This window comes from Prionailurus bengalensis, chromosome B4 (assembly GCF_016509475.1).
Source record: "Prionailurus bengalensis isolate Pbe53 chromosome B4, Fcat_Pben_1.1_paternal_pri, whole genome shotgun sequence".
NCBI classification, from domain to species: Eukaryota; Metazoa; Chordata; class Mammalia; order Carnivora; family Felidae; genus Prionailurus; species Prionailurus bengalensis.
In genome coordinates, this window is record NC_057358.1 from 28928941 (window position 1) to 28947043 (window position 18103).

The window sequence follows — 18103 nt, forward strand, 5'->3', positions numbered from 1 at the left end:
CAGTTACTCAAACAGTTAAACACTGAGTTACCCTATCACCTAGCAATTCCACTCCTAGGTATTTACCCAAGAGAAGTAAAAACATATACCCACACAAAAACTTGTACACAAGTGTTTATAACAATATTATTCACAGTAGCAAAAAAAAAAAGAAAAAAAGGATGAAAACAAGCAAAATGCCTAACAAGTGATGGATAAACAATAGATTATTATTCCACCATAAAAAGGAAAGATGTACTGATACATGCTACAACATAGATGAACACTGAAAACATTACGCTAACTGAAAGAAGCCAATCACAGAAGAGCACATCTTATATGATTCCACTAAAATGAAACATTCAGAACAGGAAAATTTACAGAAATAGGAAGTAGATTAAAGGTTGTTTGGGGCGGGGGTGGATAGAGGAATAGCGAAGTGATAGCTAAAGGGTACAAAAAACTACAAAACTCTAATGGAAAGACATCAAGAGCGCATCTAAATAAATGAACACATATTCCTTGCCCATGGATTGGAAGACTCAATAGTGTTAAAACATCAATTCTTCCCAACTTGATCTATAGGTTCAATATAATTCCAGTCAAAATCCCAAATAACTCTTTTATAGATAACAAATTGAATCTAAACTTAATATGGAAAGGCAAAAGACCTAGAAGAGTCAACACAATACTGACGAATGATAAAGCTGGAAGACATGCACTCCCTAGTTTCAAAATTACACTAATCCACACAGCATGTTATTGGCAAAAGAATGACACAAAGATCAATGGAACAAAACAGCCCAGAAATATATCACACACAAATAGTCAACTGACCACTGACAAAGGAACAAAGGCAATTCAACAGAGAAAGGAAAGTCTTTCTGCACATAGTGGGAACAACTAGAGCTATATATACATATATTATATATATATATACACACATATAATATACATATATAATATATATAATATATATATACATATATTATATATATACACATATAATATACATATATAATATATATATAATATATATACATATATTATATATATACACATATAATATACATATATAATATATATATAATATATACATATATTATATATATATACACACATATAATATACATATATAATAATATATATACATATATACACGCATATACACAAAGAATCTAGACAAAAACTTTACACCTTTCACAAGAATTAACTCAAAATGGGTCACAGACGTAAACATAAAATGCAAAACTATACATATTCTAGAAAACAGAGAAAATCTAGATGATCTTAGATTTGGCAATGAGTTTTTGGATACAACAGTAAAAACACGGTCTGGGAGAAAAAAAATTAAATTTTGCACTTTATTAAAATTAAAAAATTCTACTCTGTGAAGGTCACTGTTATGAAAATAAAAAGATAAGCTACAGACTAGGAGAAAGTATTTGTAGATATATATAGAGAGAGATATACATATATATATATATATATAGAGAGAGAGAGAGAGAGAGAGAGAGAGAGAGAGATCTGATAAAGGATTTGTATCCAAAACATACAATGTGATTTTAGAAAAACCTCCTAAAACTCAACAATAAACACAATTTTAAAATGAGCAAAAGATCTAGACATCTCACCAAAGAAGATAAAAAGACAGCAAAGTAAGCACAGGAAAGGATGCTCAGTATCATTTGTCATTGGGGAACACAGATTAAAACAATCAGATCCTACACATCTATTAGAATGACTAAAATCCAAAAAACTAACAATACCAAATGCTGGTTCACCATCTTCATGTTCATGCAGAACAGGAACTCTACTACTGATGGGAATACAAAATGGTATAGGCACTTTAAAAGATAATTTGACAGTTTCTTACAAAGGTAAACATAGTCTTGGGGTGCCTGGGTGGCTCAGTCTGTTAAGCATCAGACTTTGGCTCAGGTCATGATCTCATGGTTCGTGAGTTCAAGCCCCGTGCTGGGCTCTGTGCTGACAGCTCAGAGCCTGGAGCCTGCTACAGATTCTCTGTCTCCCTCTCTCTGCCCCTCCCCTGCTTGTGCGCTCTCTCTCTCTCTCTCTCTCTCTCTCTCTCTCTCTCTAAAAGAATACATATTTAAAAAAAAAAAAAGGTAAACATGGTCTTACCATACTATCCAGCAATCTTAGATATTTATCTAAGGTATTACCCAATTGTTCTTAGGCATTTCCCAACTCATCTGATATTTATGTCCATACAAAAAAAACTTCATGCAAATATTTATTGCAGCTTTATTCACAATTGTCAAAAATTGGAAACAACCACCAGTCTAAAAGATGAATGGATAAACAAATTGTGGTATATCCCTACAAAACATTCAGCAATAAAAGCAATGAGCTATCAAGCCATGAAAAGACATGGGTAAGTCTTAAATACACATTGCTAATTAAAGAAGCCAATTGAAAAAGGCTACCTACCTACTGTAGGACTCCAATTAAAAGATACTCCAAAAAAGGCAAAACTACAGAGAGAGTAAAATAATGAGTGGTTGCCAAGAATGGGAGGGGAGGGAAGGGGAGAGAGGGTGAATAGCCGAAGTACAAGGAATTAGGGCAGTGAAACTATTCAGTGTGATACTGTAATTATAGATACACAATAGTATGCATTTGTCAAATCCCACTGAACTTTACAGCACAAAGAGCAAACCTCAATGTCTCAATGTATGTAATTTTTTAAAATAGAAACTCAAGGTGGGGTGGGGAATCCCAAAACAGAAAGCAGAATATGATTTTTTTAAATGTTATAAATGTATGCAGCAACCTCATTAAAATGGGGGGGGGAGGGGTGGGTAGGGTGATGATCAAAGAAACTTTGAAAATGAGTCTGTAAAACTAAAATCAAAAAGAACTGCATTTTGGGGTGCTTGGGTGGCTCAGTGAGCTAGCTATCCAACCCTTGATACTGGCTGGGGTCGAGCCCCATGACGGGCTCCGCACTGGGCATGGGACCAACTTGGGATTCTCTCTTGCTGCCACTCCCCAGCTTGTGAGCTCCTACTCTCTTGCTTTCTCTCAAAATAAACAAACATTAGGAAACAGAAACAAAAACAAAAACAACTGGAGCGCCTGGGTGGCTCAGTCAGTTGAGCGTCTGACTCTTGGTTTCGGCTCAGGTCATGATCTCACGGTTTCATGAGTTTGAGCCGCGTGTGGGGCTCTGTGCTGGCAGAGCAGAGCCTGCTTGGCGTGCTCACTCTCTTTCTCTCTTTCTCCCTCTCTCTGTCCCTCCTGACTTGTGCTCCTTCTCAAAAATAAATAAAAACTAGGGGCGCCTGGGTGGCGCAGTCGGTTAAGCGTCCGACTTCAGCCAGGTCACGATCTCGCGGTCCGTGAGTTCGAGCCCCGCGTCGGGCTCTGGGCTGATGGCTCAGAGCCTGGAGCCTGTTTCCGATTCTGCAGAGGCCCCTCCCCCGTTCATGCTCTGTCTCTCTCTGTCCCAAAAATAAACGTTGAAAAAAAAAATTAAAAAAAAAAATTAATTAATTAAATAAATAAGTAAAAACTTTAAAAATAAATAAAGTAAAAAAAAATAACTGCATATGAAGTACTATATTCTATTTAATAAAGTTCTTTCCACAGGGATACAAGTTAGCAATTCTGATACTCCTATACACTTATACTTGTATTGAACAATTATGCAAATGGATAGTGGACAATGGAAGCCCCATTTCTCAATGTTGGGGAGGAAGTTTATAGATAAGCAATGATCCATGCAGGAAGAGATTACAGAGTGGAAGACATCAATATGAACCCAGGTTTAGCTCAACATAGATGCAGATGATTACATATGGAAATAATTATAGATTGGGTGTATATATATGAGTTAGCATATCTATGCTTATTTCCTTGCTCTGTCAGCTCAGAGGGTCTAGAAGCCATGACATCCTAGTAGCATCAGCACACTAACACCCAGAACTTGGTTTCTAATACCATTCTCCAGTTAAAGAAACAAGGGACCCCAAGGAGAAATGGCTGATTCTAGGGCTGGGGCATAAAATAGAGAGGATGAGCATGGAGCATCCTGAAGTGCCAGCAAGTAAGGAATGGCTAAAACACACATACACACACCTGAAAGAGTTCTCAAAGGCCAAAACTGAAATAACTGAGGAACAAAATATAGTAGTATTGATTACAATGCAAGGTATAAAGAAAAAATCTGTGAGTCTATACAGATATAAATAAATAACTGAATAAATGGTGCAAAACATACAAATTTCTCATATAAAATAATTCCAAATAATTTATGTAGACACTGTACACTCAAAGAGGTAGGGCATAATTCCTCCCCTTCTTATGTATGGGCCACTATAGCAACTTCCTTCTAAAGACCATGGTATGGAAAGGAAGGGAGAGAAAGAGTAACTTTACAGTGGAAAAATCTGACAATAACAGCTATCAGGTGATCAAGGTCACTATCAACACTGATAAATGATGGTGGTAGTTATTTACCCTTGACAAGATGTGATGAAAATGACATTTTACCTCTGTGTCTTCCTGCCCAAAAGTCTAGAACTACAGTCCAATCATGAGAAAAACATGAGACAAATTCCAAAATAGGGTCATTCTACAACACCTGACCAACACTCCTCCAAACTGTCAAGGTCATTATAAACAAGGAAACTCAGAAAAACTATCAAAACCAAGAAGAACCTAAGGACACATAACTACTAAATGTAATGTGGTATTCAGGAAGAGATAAAAAAGAACATTAATAGAAAATAAAGAACTCCTGAAAAAAGTATGGACTTCAGCTAATAATGTATCAATATTAGTTCATTAATTATGACAAATCATACTAATATGTTAACAACAGTGAAAACTAGGTGTGGGGTATATCAGAAGTCTATAATTTCTTCACAATATTTCTTTAAGTCTAAAGGTGCATTAAAAAAGTTCAAAAGTAAGAATAAAAACAAATCGTGGGCGCCTGAGTGACTGTCAGTGGAGCACGCGACTCTTCACCTCAGGGTTGTAGGTTCAAGCCCCACATTTGGTGTAAAGATTACTTAAAAATATAATCTTTAAAAAAATAAATCAACTATATTTCTATATACTAGTAATGAATACGTGAATACCAAAATTAAAAACTCAGTATCACTTCCAATTGCTCTAAAAAATTTAAATACTTACGTGTAAATACAACAAAACACATACAGGACTTTTACTGAAAACTACAAAATGCTGATAAAAAAAATAAAATTAGATCTAAGTAAGTGGAAAGAGACACACAATATACACAGATTAAAGACAACAACATAGTAAAAATGTTCATCTTCTCCAAAATGACATGGAAGTTAATGCACTTCCTATCAAAATCCCAGCAAGATGTTTTATAGATATGGATCAGACTCTTCTAAAATGTATGAGGAAAAGCAAAGGAATTAGAATAGCTGAGTAGTTTCCTGTGGCTGCCGTAACAACTTAATACAAAACAGCTTAAAACAACAAAAATTTATTCCTTGCCAGTTGTGGAGGCCAGAAGTCCAAAATCAGTATCACCAGGCTGAAATCAAGGAACTGGCAGGGCTGCATTTCCTCCAGAGTCTCTAGTAAACAATGCTTTCTTTGCCTCTTCCAACTTCCGGTGGCTGCCAGTATTCCTTGGCTTGTGGCCACATCACTCATGTCTTCAAGGCCAGCATCTTCAAATCTCTCTGTGCTCCATCTTCACATAGCCTTCTTCTTTGTGTGCGATGCCCCCTCTGCTCTTCTCTTGTAAGGACATTTGTGATTACATGCAGGGTCCAGGATAATTTCTTCATCTCAAAATCCTTAATTTAATCTTATCTGTATAAAGATCTTTTTCTTAAAAACGAAATGTTCCAGGGATTAGGATCTGATATCTCTGGTGAATATCATTTAGCCTACTACAATAACTAAAACAATTTTGAAGAACAAATTGGGAGGAATCAGTCTACCAATTTTAAGACATATTATATAGCTACTGTAATCAACGATGTCTGAGAGGTGCCAGGTAAGCATCTGACTCTTGGTTGCGACTTGGGTCATGATCTTGCAGTTCTGTGGGTCTGAGCCCCACATTGGGCTCTGCACTGACAGAGTGGAGCCTGCTTGGGATTCTCTCTTCCTCTCTGCCCTTCCCCCACTCACCCTCTTTCAAAATAAATAAAATTAAATATTAAAAAAAATCAAGGATGTCTGATATTAGAGTACGGAAAGACACATATATGAGTGAAACACAATAGAGGATCCAGAAATAGATCCATACAAATATGGCCTACTGATTTTTCACAAAGATATAAAAGCAGTTTACACACACACACACCCTCTGGAGAACTCTGACTAAACTAGCTATGCTATTAAGAGTATAAAAAGACAAACTATAGACTGGGAGAAAATATTTGCAAACCATGTATCTGGCAAATAACTAGTATCTAGACAATATAAAGAACTCTCTACACTCAAGAGTACAAAAACAAACAGTCCAATTAAAAAATGGGCAAAAGATATGAAGGACATTTCAATTAAAAGGATCTATTTATGGCAAATGAGCATATGAAAAGATGTTCAACATCATTAGCTGTTAAGAAATGCAAATTATAATCACAAGATATTATTACACACCTTTCGGAATGGCTAAAAAAACAACAACCCAAAAAACAAAAACAAAAAAACAGTGCAACATCAAATGCTAGTGAGCATGCAGAGAAACTGGATCACATATATTGCTGGTAGGAATATAAATGGTATAGCCACTCTGGAAAACAGTTTAGCAGTCTCTTTAAAAAATTAAACACACATCTACCATACCATTAGCAATACTCATGGGCACTTATGCCAGACAAACAAAAAGTTATGTTCACTCAAAAACCTGTGCAGAAATGTTTATATATAGCAGCTTTGTTTACAACAGTAGAAAACTGGAAACCTAGATTTTCTTCAATGGGTTAATGGTGAAACAAAGTGTGGTACATCCATATCACAGAATACTTGTCAACAACAAAAACAGCAAACACTGATACAGTCACCTGGATCAATCTCCAGAGAATTACACTGAATGAAAAAGCCAACCTCAAAAGGTATATAGCATATGATTCCATTTATATAATATTCTTGAAATGACAAAATTATGAAGATGGAGAACAAATTAGTAGTAACCAGGGTTAAGGAGGGATGGGGATGGGAGGAAAGAGGATGTGGTTATAAAAGGGCAACATAAAGGATCCTTGTGGTGATGGAAATGCTCAGTATCTAGATTGTACAAATGACAATATCTTTTTTTTTTTAACGTTTATTCATTTTTGAGAGACAGAACATGAGCAGGGATGGGGCAGAGAGAGGGACACACAGAATCTGAGGCAGGCTCCAGGCTCTGAGCCGTCAGCACAGAGCCCGACGCGGGGCTGGAACTCATAAACTGCAAGATCATGACCTGAGCCGAAGTCAGTCGCTCATCCAACTGAGCCACCCAGGCGCCCCACAAATGACAATATCTTGATCGTGATATGACAGTATAGTTTTGCAACTGGATAGAGGACACAAGGGAATCTCTCTGTATTATGTCTTACAACTGCTTTTATGAATCTACAAGCATCTCAAAATGAAAAGTTTAATTAAAGCAGATTGACCAATGACACTATAAGTCAGAAAAATGACAATCTCCTAGCAGACACATGAGGGGCAGGGGAGCAGCTCAAGGTTACAGAGGTGTATACGTAAGTCAAATCCATCAAGCTGTGTATTTAAGACTGCTGCAATTTACACACTTGATTGTATACTCTGCCTTAGTAAAAGATTAAATTGTCACATGATTATTAATCTTGTTCACCATGATGATGGCATTGGCTGTGTATGAATGTTTTCAATTGTCTGTAAATTTATTTACCTGAGTACCTTTTAGCAGAAGCAGTTTAGGTAGAATGGTGGAGCTAGAAGTCCTACTAGAATAGGTTAAGGAGTGAGTGAGAAACAACAAAATGCAGAGAAGCAAATACATACAACTCTTCCCAGGAGTTGTCAATAAAAGAAAAGGGTGATAAAGTGATACTCAGAGGGGAAGGTATTATTGAAGTGCTTTACTAAAATGTGAAAAACATGAGATTTAAATGAGGGAGAAAACATGGTAAATAATCAACCACATGAGCACAATGCTGCATAATATTTAGCAGATATGGAGGGGAGAAGAGAGACAATGCTTGCACCACACAAGGGGAAAGGGGACTGCTGATACAGGTGCACCTATAGATTTGATGGTGGAAATAATAATAGAAATAACAACAACAACAGCTCTATTTTACTGAATACTTACTATGCTAGCCAGCCCCAACATGGACCCCAATGATCCTCATCTCCTGATACACATACCCTCTATGGTCTCCTGCCACACAGAAGTGAGATGTGTAATTAATAGGAAATGACAGTGTATGACTTCTAAGACTGGCATAAAAGACAATGTAGCTTCTACCTTGCTCTGTCTTGGACTGCTCCTTCTGAGGGAAAGCTGGTCTACAACACAAGCACCTGTGAAGAGGCCCAACTAATTTCATGTGAGTGAACCATTTTAGAGGCAGCTCCTCCAGCCCAAGCCAAGCCTTCACAAGACTACAACCTCATGAGACCCTGTGCCTTTAAAACCAGTCATTTAACCGGCTTCTGAGTTAAGGACCACAGAAACTCTGAGATGTTACAGTTTTAAGCCACTAGACTTGGGAGGAATTTATTAAATAGCAATAGATACATAATGTACTTATACGCAAAGCATAGTTGTAAGCATATTAGATATAGTAGCCCACTTAATCCTCAACAACCCTGTGATTCCCATTTTAAAATGAGGAAACTGAGACACAGAGGTTAAGCACTTTGCCCCAATTATGGCAGAGCTCGTAAGTGGTATGGAATCAGATCCAAATCTAAAGCCAGTGCTATTAACTGCTGTGCAATACATCCTCCCCACAGCTGAAGCATTTCCATCCTAAAGCTTTTATTTAGGCTACAGACTAATAGAAGGTAATAGAAAGTAAAGTTATTTGACCTAAGAGAGCAGGGAAAAGCAGGTGAATGAGAGAAATGATAAAGTTTTGAAATACTTGTCATGAACAGTTAGGAAAAGGACCTGCTAGAGAAATTTAGCAGGATTTCCAAGCAGTGTTAAGGGCTCAGGAGAGGCCAGGAGCCATGAACTTCCATGCAGTGAATTTAAGATGACCATAATGAAGAGAACACAGGATTGCTGGGATACATAAATATAAAACATACCGTGAACTGTGATGGCTATCAGTAATAGAAAACGCAATCTTTCCCAAGTCCCGCTAGTTCAAAAAGAAGCTATGAACAGAAAAATTCCAGGAAACACTGTATATCCTATGTCAAAGTATCACATAAAGACTAAAGAAATAGAAGCCTTCTAAGACACATGATGGTAAACTGGCAGTGCTACTTCATTAACTGCCCTGATCTCAAACATCAGAAATTTTTCTAGAGAATCATCCCTTTTCCATTCAAAATGTCACAAAAAAACTAAAAGCTATAGTAAGAACAAACTAATTCCATCAGAGTCAGACCACATCTAAGACCAGCCTCACAATTACTGACTTAACTTGATGAATAAATCTTACAACAGAGCTTTAGACCAAAAATTTATCAATTTACAATTTCACTTAAAATTAGACTTCTCCAGGGTACCTGGGTGGCTCAGTCAGTTAAGCAAACAACTTCAGCTCAGAGCATAATCTCCCAGTTCATGGGTTCAAGCCCTCCATCAAGCTCTGTGCTGACAGCTTGAAGCCTGAAGCCTGCTTCAGATTCTGTGTCTCCCTCTCGCTCTGTCCCTCCCCCACTCGTTCCATCTCTCTCTCTCTCTCTCAAAAATAAATAAAACATTAAAAAAAATTTTTTTCAATTAGACTTATCCAAATACACTCAAGTTTTGATTTCATGCAATTGCTTTTAATTTTATTTCACTTTACATAACAAACTGGCATAAACTAATCTCAAAATGAAGTTGGATAAGGATAAGTTGGAAAAAAATCAAATCACTGACACACAATCTTTTTCAGGCCAATGCTCCATGCAAACAAGTGTGTATATTTAAACACTTAAGACACCAAAGTGCATGAATGAAGGCAAAGATTTGTCAGCTAGTTTTTAAATATTAGAGGTTAATAAACAAGTTTTGAAGAACAAGAGTTAGCAGCTAACATTCCAGTAACACCTTTCCTCATATTCCCACTATTACCTGAAAACTTATCACAAATAAGCCAAATGAGTACAATTAGAAAACAAAGTTGGTCTAGTAAAAGAAATATCACTGGGTAAGTAAATCCTTTCTACCCTATGCATTATCAATAGAGAAGATCAAAAAAAACTTTTCCACACTTGAGGCAGCTCTAGTCCCACAAAGGTACGAGAACTATGGAAACCATAAGGCCAACCTTTATGAACTCTACAAGTTATTACACTATTCTCCACCTCATTAAGTCAGAATGGAACCTATTCTAATAACAAAGCAAAACGAACAATGCCTAACTCCTACAAAGATTTTAATTAAAATCTGCAATATTTTTGTTATGGTAGTACAAGTGCTCCATCATTCTACTTTTCATCTTACCCTTATCTGCTCAGTGGAGCTGCTGCTAAGTTCATCACCAGATTCAGAATCCTGATGTACTCTTTCTGAGCCTTCTCCTGCTGAATCACAAGACTGTTCCTGGGAGAAGCTAGTTTTCTCTATGTCCAAGAACTCCGGGCCGGGAAAGTGACCAAATAAGCGTGTCCTATTCTGGCCAGAAACTTTAGGAGAATGTGAATCACTGTTAAACTTTCCATTATTATGGGTCAGGTCCAGGCTTAGGTTCACAGTCTGACATGGATTATAGTTGGGTCCAAAATTCTGATTGGCATCACGAATAAGACCTGTTCCTTGAACAGACGATGACGGCTTTCCAAAGCTCGAAAGCTCAGGCAATTTGTTCACATTTTCTGTTGACCTCTGAAGATGGAGACTCTGTATCATTTTCATAGAATTATTTGGCAGTCCAACTGCCTGTTTAACAGGCGGCATGAGAGCTTTACGGGTGACCTCCTTGACATACTGAGCTGGCACATAAAATGCTTTGGAGTTCTCATCTGGTTTGACCTGCCACCAGTCGTCATTGGTCTTTTTCACCAAGATGTATCGTTCCCCTTGTTTTATCACGATCTTTCTGTCCTTAGCTTCATATTCATAATCATATTCCACTTCAATATACACTTGTCCTGGAATAGTCTTCCCACTTCTGTCAGCCATTTTTATTCAGTAATGTTCACCTCTCAAACAGGATGGTATGCCACATTATGGCTTTATGCCTTGTTGGATTAATACAGCTATTTTTATTTAAATGGAAGAAGAGAATAAAGAAAAAGTTAACACAGCCTGGATTTTTAATATTTATCCAAAAGCATCATATAATCAAGGTATTTAAAGAATACTACCAGGGCGCCTGGGTGGCTCAGTCGGTTACACGTCCGACTCTTGACTTCAGCTGAGGTCATGATCTCACGGTTCATGAGCTGACAGACTGTGCTGACAGCACAGAGCCTGCTTGGGATTCTCTCCCTCTCCCTCTCTCTGCCCCCTACCCTGCTAACATGGGAGTGCACTCTTTCCTTCTCAAAATAAATAAACAGTTTTAAAAAATATTACCTTCACCCTCCAAAAAGTAAGCATGTGTCTAACATCATATGTATTTTCCTACATTAAAAACATTCATTCTAACTGTAATCTACATTTTCCAGTCATTTATAAGCAAAACCAAACCAATTACTGGAACAGTAAATATCCTAACCAGCCAGACAGAAAAAAATAATAATAAATAAGAAGTGAGAATTTTCCTTCTTTTCATGACTACCTAAAACCTCCTTCACTTTCTTAGAAAGGCTCACTAATAATAACAAATACATCTCAGGCACTTACCAAGAGCCAAGAACTGAGCTAGGTTCACTTATCTAAGTCCTTCTTTGAAGCTGGAACTGAATTTCAGTAACCCTGTACTATTTTCTAAAATGGTCAAGAGTATTAATGTGCTTTGAAAAATTATCCAATTATATGAGTTTCGTCTAACATAAACGGATAAAAAGGAGAACACTGTTATTTCCAGACAAAGTATGCACATGAAGAAAACAAAACTCCTAGTTTACTTTGTTTCCATGTTGTACCTCAGGAGGGCCACAATGCTTGTCAGGCTGAATCCCACAAATGGAAATAAATAACCAGTCTTATAATTTTTTTTTTTAAGAGACAGAGAGCAGGAGCTGGTAGGGTGGGTGGGAAGGGGGAGAGGTGGGGGTGGGAGAGGGAAAGACTCTTAAGCAGGCTCCATGCATAGCACAAAACCCTAAGTGGGGCTCTATACCATGACTCTGGGATCATGACCTGAGCCAAAAATCGAGTCAGACTGAGCCTGCCCAGGTGCCCCCAATCTTTTTATTTATAAATGTTAAAAATTCTTACCCCCTCTACCACTCAAAGTCTGTTGCAGAATGAGTTCTAACTTGGCTTGAGAAATCTAGGGATTCACTTTTATTTCTATATCAATTCCAAAATACTTTAGTACTTCATAGAATACAGTATTCAAGCTTCAAAGTGATCATAGCATCTCAATATTACTACAACTCAATTCAAGTACCAACTGCTGTAGGATGAACTGTGTTCCCCAAAAAAGGTATATTTAAGTCATAAACCCAGGACCTATGAATGTGACCTTATTTGGAAATAGGATCTTTGCAGATGTAATCAATTTAAGATGAGGTTATATGTCATTAGGGTAGGACCAAAATCCAATGACTGGTGTTTTTATAAGGAGAGGGGGATCTGGAGGCAGAGAAAGGAAACACATAGAGGAAAAACTACGTGAAGTCAGAGGCAGAAAATGGAGTGAAGCAGCTATAAGCAAGGAACCCCAAGGACACCCAGCAGCTACCAGAAGATAGAGGCAAAGAAAGAGTCTTTGCTAAAACCTTCACAAATGGAGGACAACCCTGCCTTTATTTGGGACATCTAGCCTCCAGAACCGGGAGAGAATAAGTTTCTATTGTTTTAAGCCACCCAGTGTGTGGCACTTTGTTATTGCAGCCCTAGGAAACTAGTATTAACCCAAGGCTCAAGGATCCTAAGGCAAAGCTAAGCAATTCTGAATACCGAGATACACCACAAATGTGTAAACCTAAGGTCCCATGATAACCTACCAATTCTCTTCAGCACCCAAATGCTGGGCATAGTATTACTGGGTGCTGTATGTACAGTAACAATCATTTCCTTGAGGACATTTTTCTTCTCTATAATAGATAAAGCCCATAAGTCCAGATGATAAATTAGTGACACAATTTCAGTAACTAAAACTTTTACTTTCTGGACAAAGTACTTGGATAACAAATTTAATAATGTTTTGAAAAAGATTAAAAATAAAAAACTTACCTTAAAGGAAGAAATAAATATCCAGTATTTCATTTAAACCTATAAAAAAATAATAAAGTTCATTAACTTTAACCAGGATTGCTTTAAGAAGGCTAATAATATTGTTCATGATTTAGAATAGCTGTGATGTGTTGCTCACATTTTTATAACAGCTCTATGAAACAGTACAATTTTATATCTCAAGACTGTTCCGCACCACCCTCCAAATGTGGACAAATACAAGGTATGCTTCACCACTGCCCCTCCTACTTCACTTTCACATGGTTTAATTTCATTTCTGCCCCTTATTTTTTATTCTAACAAATATCTTTTAAAATTTTTAATAATATGAAAGCAACCTTTGTAAAATTGTTAAAATGACAGAACTGGTTTTCAAGTTTATTGTACTGAATGGATAAAGAGAATGACAACAAACACTCCAAGCTATTGGGAGTCCTAACATGTTTCCCCACAGATTACTTACTAATTATAAACAGACGAATACACCTTTACAACAGAGAAATCTGGCAGTCATGAGCTTAACCAAGTGATCAAATGCAGTAACACCAACAGTGGGACAACCTTGATGATATATGCCTCCTAATGTGATGTACACAATGTTGCCTAAGTTGTATTCTTGTCAAAAACATGTTAAATCTTGTTAAGAAACAATTAATTCCAAAGTATAAGACATTCTATTAGATAACAGACCTGAACTCTTCAAGAAACACAATTTCATGGAAAAATGAATAAGGGAGGAAGAGTCTTCTAGATCAAAAGAGATTATTGGACCACAACAACAAAATCCACTTGGTATTTTAGTAGGTACCTAAAACTTACAACATGCAAAATCTACTTCCTATCTCTATCCCACCCGAGCCCCACCAGATCTGCATGGTCTTTCCAATAGCGGTAAATAGAAAGTCTAACCTTCCAAATGTTCAGCCTTTACTTTCATGCATTACCAGGACATTAGTCAGTATGTGCTTTAATCCTTTTACCTACATAAAAGTTTTTCACTACAACTTTTTAAAATTCCACACTGAAATACTTCTCCTCAGGTGATTTTTTTTTTCTTTTGCTTTCCAGGAAGTAATAAAGTAACTTAAGCAACACCTCTAAGCTCATACATACCATAAGCAGTCAGGTATTTATCCACAGCAATGAAGAAAAGGAAAGTATGAAGAATAACAAGAAAACTGTATGTCATGCTAGTAGGAGAGAGGCTGGGCAGTGGGGACCAACAATAGGTTAAAAGCCAATCCATGCTCAGTCCCTTTCACTGCCAGGCTTTATGACTACACCCTGCCCTGTGACTACAAAGATAAATATGAAGGAGAAGTTAGAGAGAAAGATGAAGTAGTCAGTTCACTATGTTCAACATGAGACATGCAATCTAAAGTTTAAAAAAAAAATGAGACTGGGAGGACAAAGAAGATGGAGAAGTCGCCAAAAGACTTCTACATAGAAAAAGAAATTGGATATCAAGGCAGACAACATGAACAGGAGTAGACACATGGGATAAGAATAGGGGAAATGGAGCTGACATAGTTTTCTAGTTATAATACTGGGGTGGTGAGGTGGGGAATGAAACTGGGAAGCCCCTAAGAGAGACTATTAAAATTATAAACTTCTAGAAAGTCACATAGCAGGAATTATGTATCACAACCCAAGGTCTAGGAAAAGTTACATAAAATAAAAAAGAGGGAAGCCTTATTTTAAGTTATGGATTCAAAGAAAATTAAAATAATTATGGGGTAGCTCTAAAAACTGAGATCTAAGTGAAAATTATCTGCAAGTATATTATATTGCCTAATTTTATTTAAAAACATAAGCTATATTAAAACAAACATTTATCTTTTTCTCTACTCTCCAAACTTGTGGACTCTTCTCTTTAGATAGGTTAAGCACTGCTTATCCTGCTATTTTACCCTCTCAAGTATTTTGATTAGAATCTTACTCACCCAACTATAATGCTCTGAGCACAGCTCTCCTCGAACTGAAATACATTCTGTACTCATCACCACACTCCCCCATCCACACTCATCACACACACACCTTAAAACTAAGTACCCAACCACCAATATATATAAAGGTTTTGCGTATCTACTGACCCAGTACCAACCACTGCTTTACTCGGCAGTTTCAACACCACCCATGTAGGCTTTCCATGACTCTTACCAGTTTTCTAACTCATGTTTCAACAAGAACAGATATACACAACTCCTTACATCTTTTACTTCTTTTCTTCCACGTCAGCTTCAGAACTTTCTACCATGCTATTTTAAAATCTAATAGCCTCCTCCTTTCTGTCTGCCTTTTTTTCCCCCTCATTTTCTTTCCCACGGCAAATTACACAGCTCAGCACATGTTATCTTCCTCCCCCAGGACATCTGTTTTAATCAACTACATCTCTCAGCATGGTATCTTTACTGGGTATATCAAAAAAGTAAACAAATGAACACAATCTTAAGAGAAATACAGTAAATGCATCCATAATTAACGAGTCTATAATTTTAGGGGGATGAGTCTACAATTTAAATCTAATACATATATGTACAATGAGTATAGCAATTGTAATGCCATGAGCAACAAAATGCATAGCCTCACGTGCATAAATATTAACCAACTTTGGAGCACCTGGGTGGCTCAGTCGGTTAAGCATCTGACTTTGGCTCATGTCATGATCTCGCGGTTTGTGAGTTTGAGTCCCACGTCAGGCTGTGTGCTGACAGCTCAGAGCCTGGAGCCCACTTCTGATTCAAAGTGTCTCCCTCTCTCTGCCCCTCCTCTGCACACGCTCTGTCTCTCTCTCATTCTATCAAAAAGAAACAAACATTAAAAAAAAAAAAAAAAGAAACCAGGGGGGCCTGAGTGGCTCAGTCGGTTAAGCATCCTACTTCCACTCAGGTCATGATCTTATGGTTTGTGAGTTCAAGCCCTGCGTCGGGCTCTGTGCTGACAGCTCAGAGCCTGGAGCCTGCTTCAGATTCTGTGTCTCCCTCTCTCTCTGCCCCTCCCCCACTCATGCTCTGTCTCTCTGTCTCAGAAACAAATAAACATTTAAAAAAATTTTTAAAAAAAGAAACATTTAAAAATGTAAGTAAATATTAACCAACTTAAAAAGTACAATTTAGGCCACTTTTTTTGACATGAAGCCCTCCACATAGTTTTAAAAGTACTTGTTTAAAATGAATAATCCCCCTAAAAAATTAAAAATAAATAAAATGAACAATTCGTAAACAGGCCTCTACTGAAGAAATCAGTTAAACATAATGAGCACAATAAAATAGTTAAGAACAATTCCAGCATTAAGTTCTAGCATAAAGAATTATACCAGCAAATAATTTTTTAAATTGTACACTTGCACAACAAAAAATCATAGGCCACTTATCAGGCACTTAGAGTTTTTCACAATGCATGACACCTGTTTTCTAATAATAAAAACGTGTAGGATGTAAGACATTTCTTTAGGCCTAAAGAAGAGAAGAAAAATATAATGATTAATATTATCAACTACATTGGCCATGAAGAAATAGCAAAAACAGGGACAGAAGAAGGATACAGGAAATATTTGGGTAACTGGAAAGCAGGAGAGAACACAAACATAGAGTAGTAAAAGAAATTTAAAAACTGAGATTTAAATCTGAAACAAAAATGAGGAAACAACAAAGCATTTGAGGAAGCAAGCATTTTTTACTAAAAATTACATTTGCATAGGGTATTTTAGAATGATTCGTGCCATAAAGTCTTAGTCAGAAATAAGGGTGGACGTAATAACTTCTTGGATTGTTACAAGAATGGAGAAAATACTCTAATTTAAAAGGGAAGAAATATGATATTGGGGTTTACAATGAGTTTTAGTTATACCACCAAATATACAATCCATGAAAGAAAAAAAATAGGAGTTTATTAAAATTAAGAATTCCTTTGTGGCAGACACTGCTAAAAGAATGAAAACACAAACCACACACAAGGAGAAAATATTTTCAAAATACATACCTGATTAAGGACTAGTGTCCAAAATATACAAAGAATTCTTAAAAGTCAATAAAAAGAACCTAACATTTTAAATGGAAAAAGAATCTGAAAAGACAAATCATGAAAAAAAACAGACAAATGACAAATAAGCACATGAAAAAGTGCTCATCATGCCATTAGGGAATTACAAATTAAAACAAGACACCACAGCACACCTCTTACAATAGCTACAATCCAAAAAAAAGCTGACAACACAAGAGCTAGTGAGATGTAGAGCAACAGGAACTTTCATTCACTGCTGGTAGGAATGCAAAATGGTTCAGCTACTTTGAAGACAGCTTAGCAGTTTCTTACAAAGCTAAACATAGTCTTGCCATACGATCTAGCAATCACACTCCAAGGTATTTACCCAAATAAGTTGAAACCTTATGTCCACAAAAAGTCCTGCAGGCAAATGTTTACAGCAGCTTTATGTATCACTGCCAAAACCCAGAAGCAACAAAAAAATCCTTCAATAGGACAAAGGATAAACCAACTATGTGTGAGACATCCACACAATGGAATATTCTTCAGTGATAAAAATAAGGTATCAAGCTAAGAAAAGATACAAACTAATCTTAAATATATTTGGCAAAGAGAAAGAGGCCAGTCTGAAAATGCTACACACTGAATGACTTCAATTATATCACGTTCTGGGAAAGTCAAAACCATACAGAC

The 18103-nt window shown here is 36.8% G+C and overlaps 1 protein-coding gene across 7 annotated transcripts in view; it reads right to left on the reverse strand.

Annotated features, from left to right (window-relative positions):
- The window catches only part of ARHGAP12 (Rho GTPase activating protein 12), a 121894-nt gene that overhangs the window by 90551 nt on the left and 13240 nt on the right, over window positions 1–18103 (reverse strand). For all 7 annotated transcript variants that reach the window (XM_043563467.1, XM_043563466.1, XM_043563465.1 and 4 more), the window contains exons 2-3: window positions 13427–13465; window positions 10583–11337 (exon numbers count right to left, since the gene is read on the reverse strand). In XM_043563467.1, the coding sequence (XP_043419402.1) occupies window positions 10583–11260 (678 nt within the window). In that variant the 5' untranslated portion in view covers window positions 11261–11337; window positions 13427–13465. The remainder of the gene's footprint in view (window positions 1–10582; window positions 11338–13426; window positions 13466–18103) is intronic.